The 10,051-nt window shown below is 37.8% G+C and overlaps 1 protein-coding gene across 1 annotated transcript; it reads left to right on the forward strand.

Annotated features, from left to right (window-relative positions):
* Window positions 1–7,111: 7,111 nt before the first annotated feature.
* LOC106165932 (uncharacterized) lies at window positions 7,112–9,427 on the forward strand. Its single transcript, XM_013544293.2, has 2 exons — window positions 7,112–7,523; window positions 7,906–9,427. The coding sequence occupies exons 1-2, from the start codon at window positions 7,490–7,492 to the stop codon at window positions 9,375–9,377; spliced, it is 1,506 nt and encodes a 501-aa protein (XP_013399747.2). The 5' UTR covers window positions 7,112–7,489; the 3' UTR covers window positions 9,378–9,427.
* Window positions 9,428–10,051: the final 624 nt, after the last annotated feature.

Below are 10,051 nucleotides of genomic sequence, written 5' to 3' on the forward strand. Positions count from 1 at the left end.
TCATTCACACTGACGCCCGTCACATATTTCAATATTAAAATATTGATTCACGACAGTAAGTATTCTGATATAGGGGGCTACTGGTTACATACTAGTACTACACATGTTAATTTAATCGTATTGTGACGACTAGCTCATGATAACAAGTGCACGATTTCACAAAGGATGTCCTCTTTTTCAAGTGATTTCCTTTTTATATTTATCTTATTTTGTTCTACTTAAAAGCTTGTATACCAAGAAAAGTGCTAGACAAAAACCACGCCTTATTGTTCAGAGTAAAACCATCAAGAGGGGTTTATACCACTGACTTTCTTTTGACACTTGGACGTCCTGTGCCAGATGCCATCATGTATATAGTTATAGTTATATATAAGGCCTAGATTCAAATGTACACTGTCATTACGTACGCACACAACAGACTACTTAGTTATGGTAATTCCTCATTTAGAAAATGAAAATTCCAATATACAGATTATGAAAAACAAAGTTGCGACATCTCTCATCGAAAAAAAGAGTATCAATGGAATTGATAATTCTTTTTTTCAGAATTTTACACAATAAATTATCGATTTTTTTTTGGGTATATACATATATAACATTTATGGGTGATCAATCTTTCCTATTTTCAACTGTCATTTAATTTTTCATTAAGTGGGTGCGCATCCCCACTCTTCGTTATTACAGATGATAATGACTAATATTCGAGTACTAGAATATAATCGAAATGACGTTGAATTTCATCTTCTTTTTCCTTCCCTTTTTTCCAAATATGGATCCTTTGACCTCCTTTTTTTGTTTTATATATAACCACATGCACTTTATCTTAAGTTAAATTGCACCAGTCAAATAAAAATTTTATGAGGGTATTATAAACTACATATGCGTCCTTTCCAACACCGCGTAAACCTTGTTTATCTTATTGTACTGTTTTGGTTACCGTTGATACGCGATTATTTCTTGTCTGCGACAAGAAGCTGAAATTTATAACCGCCATACAATACCTTTACCTCTATATTGCTGAACTTAATAACGTCTTCACTGCATTATTGATCATCTTGTGACAGGAGAAAACTGATTGGGTTCATTTTGAACGGGCTTAGCAGTCACGCTATGAAAATGTAATCATTCCGGCTCAGGAAAGGATTTCTGTCTCTCTTAATTGTACCAGTTTATCCAATTAGTCCGGGGCTGACATGTATGTAGATTTGGTAAAACAATTCCTACTGCGTATGTTTGATTCTTTTTCGTGGACGTCGACGCTCCCTTGAAGTTTCTCACAGATGTCCCTGTCATAGATCGACGATCGTATTCATTTCCATCGAGCCATATACTTGTATTCTAATATATCATCAAGATGCACAATAGTTGGAGAGCGTCAAACCAAAGAAGGCTTACAAGAAATAATAACGAAAAGGTCGAACAAAGGCCGTACGTGATAACGACGAGAGAAACAAAAACATTTGATGGTTATTCCCCGCGACCAAGACACGACATGACACCATCAGTAACTAACTTGGGCTCCCGTGGCTTTCCAGGCAATCGCAAAACCACGGTTTCTCAGATAATGAAGAGACGGGGATTTCAGCCGACTAAAAAATCAGATTATGATAAATGGGCAAGATCGTCTTTACCAAAGATCTCGCTATCGCAAGAGAAGGAAGGTACAGAAGTACAGAAACAGCAGGACAGCGATCCGACTGCAGTTTTTCAGCGACCATCGTCACGGCTGACGAGCGCGCTGTTGCGCGATACCACTGAAACACTTCAACTTCCCTCCGTCAAATCTCGACCTCTTTCGCCACAGTCACCGCGAGGTTCATCGCCGCGAAAAAGACCGAAATCCATGAAAAGAAGACTGATCGAAGAAGAGATGAGAAGATGCGAACTAGAAGACAACGATTTTGACATTTCTAAAGACGACAAAACAGAAGTAAAAGAAAAGAAAGTCAACGCCGAGCCGTCAAGGGACAGTTGTGTTGATGCCGGTAGACCGCAAGCAACGCAGAAAACGGTCTCATTCAGCGACGACAATAAGTCCGATGCGATTTCACAAAACAAAGACAAAATCTCTTCTGTTATTGCATGCAATGATTGTTCAGCATGTCAATTCTGTCAGCGAAAAAAGAAGTCAGAAAATGAGTATTTAAAGTCACTCCCAAGTGGGCCACCGCTCGTCTCTATAGACCTTCAAGATAACTGGAGCTACGACTGCGAGTCTTGCAGTTTAGCGCGGCCCGCTGGACGCTTATTCTACAACGACATCAGTTATATCAAATTTTCGCGCCCTGTAAATCTTCGAAGCAAGCCTCTAGAAAACGGAGTGAAGACACAATTCGGACATAATTAAAAGAAACTGCGACGACCTTATTTAAAAAGTGACATTTATACAAGAGTGTAAATCCAGAATTTTTTTTAACATATTTATCGTTAGTTTCAAAAGGAATCGTATAATTAATGTGACTAAAAAGTCAAACGTATTGTAGGTGCCCGTCACCTGTATAAGTACGTATTGTCAACACATAACTATCGTTTTTGCGGTATAAAGATCGTACCTACTGGGTAGTGTACGGACAAGAAAGGGTCACTTTAGGATTAATACGTCCCTCGAGTAAACTAAAAATAAAGTTAAGGCGATGAAATGTGCTTCAAGGTTAATCATGGAAGTAAATTTATCTTGACCATTATTCTTGAATGAAGGTCAATAAAATGATTTATTGGATTAAATTCGTTTTCGTTTCGTATATCTTTAAAGTAATGGCAGATCAGCCGAAGTCTCCTTTTTAACGTTTTTCTCCCAAACTACAACGAGCTGTCGACAACTGACAGATGTTAGTAATACCTTAAGGTAGTGGAAAGATAGTAGCCGAAGTTTGAATTTGATTATAACTGTTAAAAGTATTATTTTGAAGGCATTTTCTAGTCTTCGGAAATCTCCGTAATGCCTCGGTATGTGTAATAGGTATCATATATTGTCAATAACACTATATATCAGATAGCAGGTTTTGTTGGCCCAGTGGTAACGTCCTTGGATGCCAAACACAGTCTTTTTTCTTTTATGTTTAAAAATTATTATTATTATTATTATTAACGGGTATCAGCTAGTAAAGGTGTTATTCAAAGATGTTGATATTCACGTTCTGCCGGAGGGGCTCCATGAGCCAGGAAGGGCCGTCTGCGTGTGCCTGCTTATTAATGCAGTTTCATATCTTTACATACCACATATCTCAGTCACTGTGCTTAGTTTATTTGAGCTTTTGTTATCTTATCATAAAACTGATGAAGAGAGCAAAGTAGCAGCTTACACTCACGGGATTGCTCTTTAATCGATGAACACATAGACAAACTTGAGTATCAACGGGACTCACGCGAAATGTTTTGACGGATAAAAATTTCTAATGTAGAACACGCAGACAAAATTAAGATAAAAACAATACATATAAAAAGCCCACCAAAGCATTCATTTGAAAACAACGACGACAATTCACGACGTAGCAATGAGAGTCAGAACTGATAAGAGCATTTTTTTTTTTTTGACAATTGATTGTTAACAAAGGGAAACGCGAGTAAAAATCGAAGAAAAAGATCATTGATAAGTAAAGAAAAAGATCAAAGGGGTTACAACAATAGACAAATTGATCTTACTCTGGATGATTTTAATATTTCAGAAACATCTACCTGTAATTGCAATCACTTGATTAGTAAGTGAAAGGGAATGGCCTACATTACATTCTGGAAACACACATAAGATGGGTTAAGCTCGTGCCTGTTCAAGATGACCACATAAAAACAAATAGTCCATTAACGGGGACAGTTATACTATTTGCGCAGTAGGATTTGCACCTACTCCACGTTACTCTATTAACGACTCCGCAATGTTTGCCAGAAACACTCACGGCCGGGTTACCAGGGTGTAAACCCTCGAAAAAAGGTATGTCAACACACTGTTCATATACATGTCGAGGATGTCAAAACAGAGTTACTTTATAATGGTGCTTGAATCAGACAAATCCCCTATAATTTGCTACACTACCACTGCTCAATTTAATTTCAAGCTTAATGTCGGCGAGGGAGAGATTTAGGATGACATGGTAAATACAGTTTGACTTGACAAAAGACTCCTGGCAAATTATTGTGCCACTGGGTTACTTATATCAGGCGTGGTAGCATAGAAAATTGTGCATTTAACCTCGACAGAGTATGAAACAGCATCCCGTTGTTGTACATCCTACAACGAAGAAATGCAGGACTGACGAGAGATGCTTAGAGACTGGATAGGACCAGCGATGGCTTTTCGTCACTTTCCGCACCTGCCAATCAAAGGAGGCTTGACGAAGTACAAAAGGCAGAATCAAGAAAAAATAACGATTCAAGGTTTTAAAGAAGATACAACTGATGCAGATATCGATTCAGATACATTTAACATTAGGCTTGTGCAAGATGCTAATTCTGATCCAAATATCGTAAAACTGAACTTAGAAAACAGGATTAAAAATGACACAGTGCTAGAGAATGACGCATACGAAAGGCAATCACGGAATCAGTCCACCGATCATAGAGAAGCGACTCGAGAAATCTTAGAAAATGATTTTCCTCAAGTCTTTAGGCCAAACGTAGAGGGGTTGCTCGATACCAGCAGAAATGTAAAGGTAGAAACTTCCATCTCTTTTCCATTGCTTAAAGATGATAATTTGGATTACGTTGATCAGTGGGATTTGTCACCGTGGTTACAAAGAGGAAAACCTGTTCAAAAAGAGGAAAGAAAATCTAAATATGCAATTCAGAGTTCAAGTCCACGAGATAATTTGAGTCTGCCGCCCATTGGGCCAAGCGCACGTAAAGTAACCGACTGGCTAAAATCTTCTCAAAGGATGTCCAAATGTAAGGAAAGTTGCTCTAGTCAGCTTATGAATACGCAAAGGGATTTAGATTTGGCTTCTCGCCTATCCTCTGCTCATTCTAAATATGATGAATATTTAAAAGAATATTCCAAAACCGGACGAAAGCGTAAAAATGTCGGGAACCCTCTATATCAATGTGCAACCTTACCACCCGTCCATATGTATAGCAAAACTAAGAAAAAGACTAAGAAGAGAAAAAAGAAAAATGGAAACTATAATTATATAAAACTAAAGATGCCAGTAATTCCAAAGCATATTTTTGAAAGTCAACATCTTGATCGAGACGGGTCTAAGAACGGGAAGACTACCAGGAATCAAACAAATTGTTCTCAGAAAATAGCTTCATCAATTGCCCAAAAGAAAAATGAAAATATTTCAGATTTTGTAGCAACACAGGATCCACATAATGATCTTGAAGTCCAGGAACAGGGAATTTGGAATTCAAGCGACAAATTGCAAGATATTGCAACGACACAATCCTGCGGCAATGCGTCGCCTCTACTGCAATCCAGCATGGGGACGGAATGCGAATTAGAATCTCAAACGCTTCATCATGATACATGTAGCTCTAACTACAACTGGGCAACAACAGACTCGGACGACAGCTCCGATGGATCGTTTACTTCCTCTCTTTTCGGTTATCATAGCAACTGTAGTAGTCCGCAAAGTTTTGAGGGCGATGACTTATCAGTGAAAAGCTGAAAAAAGACATGTCGACCTGTTTGATAATTTTCTATTGATGTTGATTGTTAAAGAACATTAAAAGAACATTTTGTTTCTATAAATCTCCTTCATTTTCACGCTCATTTAATATCAACCATTCTCAGGTTGATATTTCAATATGGTCCTCACAAAAGAGAAAAGAGAAACTACAATATCGTTAAGTGGAAAACAAACTTTTAAAAAGTATTAAAGTAAATAGCTATATTTACACATTTACTCCTCAAGATTTCAGGCATTTCTTTCAGCAACATTTAGGTCAGAAAAGGTTCTTGAAAATAGATTCAAGTGCATGTATATTGGGCGAACATAAAATTATTCCATTCTCTTGAAAAAACACAAACTAACACCCTAGGGTGAAAAAAGCTTTGAAAGAAATGAAAGCAAATACAAAAAGATCATACGCATTGCTTACACCTTGCTCTCTTCAGGTGTCAAAGAGTGCAGTGCATAGTTTTCGTGTAATGTTGTGTAGCATTATAAAGAAATAAGTAAGATACACTTGTTGCTGGGCGGATGCTGGAAAAAAAGGGGTTTTACTATACATATTGTATGTGCACGTTACATGTAACTAACGTATATCACCAACGGTTTGTGTAATGGAAATCTTTGCATAGGTTCCTCTTAATTCGTTGTAATAACACATTTGTCTATTGGAAAAAACAGAGGGTAAATAATCAAAACGCATATGTGAAAAAATGTAAGACTTGGTAGCAATATGTAATGACAGGTTAACGTTTATCTCAGGTTGTTCACAGAGACTTGGATCGGACGAAACCACAGCGCGGGAACAAATAAATGTTTACGATATCGACTGCATTTCAATTAAACTCTAGATCGTAAAAACAGGATTGTGAATTGTGCAATATTCAATGCCATATTGGAAGGTTATTATCATAACCAGAAAGTTACTGGCAGCGACCCTTCGTGCTGATACGTGTTTATTTTCTTTTATACAAAGCACGCCATGTGCATGGTAATTCTTTGAAAAATTAATGCGGTGCAGCAGAATATCCTTTTGATCTTTCAATAAATCGTAATATTATTGGACTTGTTTTTAATTTTTATGAACTGCATTCTAGACTTCCAAAAATAACAGTTTAAACTAATCTTTCACGGTTTCAATATTCCATTGATTTCTTATGTCGCGACCCAGCGACTTTTTCCGCCACGACCTACACCCTTAATTTTCCGCCCTTACAATTCTAGACTCACGAAGTGAAAAATCTAAATATTTTCATTAGAAAACTAATATGTTTTTAGTAATACTATCAGGTTGCAATTTTGCAACAGATACAATACCATGAATATTTTATACGTAATAACGGTCAAAATGTTACTTAGGGTTGAGTGAAAATTAAAATCAGCCTATATGTTTGTCACAATCACACGCCCCATCTTATGTAGTTGCCATGTCCTTGAGTCCTTTCTATTCTGTAAATGTTTACATTCAATATTTAGGGGTTTTCAATAGTAAATCCCAGATTCACTTATACTATCAGACCATGAGTCAAAGAGCCGTTTCCATTAGCTTGGGCCGCCTTAGTTGAATGTGTGTTTTGCCACACTTGACAATCAAGAGTGCGTAATATATCCAAATGAGCTGCTCGAGAGAGATTCCATTGTGGACACGTAGTATTTGCGCTCCCAAATACGTCTAGAGGCAATGTCAAAATTAAAGTGGTCTTTGTGTGCGCAGGTAATTGAGATTTAAAGTAGCGCGTTTCGTGTTATTTAATTCTGTCCTACCCGGGTCGACCACTTGGTAAGCCACGTATTTCGTCTCTAGGACAATGAGCGGTGCTCAATTAAACAAATTATGTGGAAAAGGCATCAGATGAAGTATTAGAAGATTATTTCAAAGATTCAAAATGGCAGAGTCACAAACTGCACGACGCAACTCCGGTAAGCAGTAGGCCTATGCCTATTTACTTTTCATGTAAATAATTCTTATTACCTGAATTGAAGAATGGAATTGTACCAAAATCAAATAATTAGTCATGCCACTTGTATTGAAGTTTGTACAGAAACTGAATTATTGCCGTTGGCTGTACATGTTACGTGTAAAATGTGATTCCATATGCTACAACTGACCCACTATAGTCCATAAAACTTTTGTCAAATTTGAGTATGCTCTCTTGGCTGGGTTTTACATGATAAAATTAAATGTTTTTTGTTCACCATATATATATTCGATATTACACATTTCAGTAATTATAATACAGAAGTTAAAGCAATTAGAATTTTATCATAAAAGTATCAAAATCTACTTATTTTCACCAAACAGCCCACGAACTAGGACAAAGACGAACACAGAAGTTGGCCAACACAGAGGCAAGACTGGTGAGATCTTACCTGCGAGAAATTCATTCTCGCTGGGAGAAACTTACCCAGGAGCAACATATCATAATGTCCGAGTGGGACCAAAAACAGCGCAATTTGTGGAAGAATAAACGAAGACTTGTTCTTCTTGCTGAGCGTATTGCGAATACTGATCGCAGTAAAGAGGCCGAGAAACATTTAATGGTCGCTAACTTGGAAACCGCGATAGAGAAAGTCGAAAAAGGTGCTCATGGTACGCCAGAAGACAGCGAACAAATCCCGCTGGATAATGTCGGAGTCAAAACTTCTGAAACAGTCCAAAGTTTTGATAAAAGTCAAGTGGGAAATGTGAGTCCCAGAAATCCTGTAACAGAGACGAGACGAAAATTTAAATGTTCCAAGTCTGAAAATTCTTCATTTGACGTCGATAAACCATATCCAAAATCAAAATTTTCTGGAAAATTACCCGTTCAACAGCCTGACATAGATACCCAGGTGCCTACTGACACAGAAAAAAACGATAAAATCAAATACCCTGACAAAAATAAAAATACATTAACTCAAAACATTCATTCGGAAGTGCCAAGGAATAGTCAAACGGACAAAAAGGCACAAATAGCAGGAGTGCCTAGCGGTGCTGAAATAGAAGTAAACCCCGAAAATTCTAACAGTGGTAGTCGGATCAAAGACAATTTATCTGGACAAAATGTCAATAAATACGTCGGATTAAACCCTCTTGGTTCAAAAACCAGTGACATGTCAACGGGCCAATCTTCCAACATAAACACTTCATGTGAAGGCACATCGGAGTCCGAATCCAACGCAACAGGTACCATTTGGGGCGTTACCAGCGCAAGACAGGAAAACATACCCGCTGCAGATCCAAACGCTAAATCTACAGAACCACTGAACAATAATGACAAATCTCTCGATGAGTTATTACCGAAGTTAGCCGGCATGGGAATTTACAGCTACGGACATGGTTATGGCTTACACCCGGGTGCACAGGGGCAGAGAAAACTTGTGACAAAGTTGGAAATGTTTGCGGATTACGATGGAACCGTTCTAGACTTTAAGAACAACCCTCGTGGCAGAAGACCACGAACACCCGTTCCCAGATTCGATCAGATCGTTCCCGTAGGGCGATTACGTAAATTTCTCCAGAAGGAAGAGGAAAAACATCATGAACTGATCATTCGAAACAAACTTTCTCATTTCAAGACTGTGTCAGACAAAAAGTTGCAAACTATAGACGACAGACTACAAACAAGTTCTTTTAAAGCACCGCGTGCGAAGTCAGCGTTTGCCTTGTCTTCATCCGATTTCGAGAGACGTAAAAAAATTCGATTTCGTTCAAAGTCGGCTCCATTGAAAACAACTCCCTCCACGCGTGAATCGTTTTGGGATGTAAAACATAATAACCTTTTTCTTGATTGATTGTTTTGTGTAAACGTGACATTAGATGTACAATATAAATTGAATTCATATTTTTTATTGAAGTCATGATTTCAGATAAACGTGCATTATTATATTCAACTCGACTAAAAAAAGTCCTATCAAGATATTCTATTTTGCGTCTGTGTACTTCATCATCTGTTAGTTTTTCAAATAAAATCAAAATAATATTACAGCTTTTAGGCTTTTCAGCAGACTAAAATACTATGACCGCACATTCGTTTATTCACACACCCAAACACAGAACTAACCAGACGGTACCACACGCACGTTTGTAAACTCGCTCGACAGTATTTTAGTAACTGTTTATGCATATAGAGGGCTCTGGTTTTCTCTAACTTACTGCTGCCTCAACCAGGCACAGCGGCACAGAGGTGGCATTACTCTCCGATTTCAATAACACAGATTAGCCTTTGATAAATTATGTTGTTATGGATTTTGCTGAGAGTTTAGAACATAATATTAACCGACACACTGTTGAAATTATCCCCAGTTTATGTCTTCAGTCAAAATAAAGTATATTTTGCTCGACTAGAGTAAACCCAGCTCCCATTTGCCGTTCCCCTGGAGATGGAGGGGTTTTTGCATTAAAAGAGACAAAGTGATATAAATTTATCAAAATTGGCCCATGTCGTGTGGAGCGTGGGCTCTTTCTA

The sequence above is a fragment of the Lingula anatina genome, chromosome 1 (genome assembly GCF_051362555.1).
Source record: "Lingula anatina isolate TDL-2025a chromosome 1, LinAna3.0, whole genome shotgun sequence".
Taxonomy (NCBI): Eukaryota; Metazoa; Brachiopoda; class Lingulata; order Lingulida; family Lingulidae; genus Lingula; species Lingula anatina.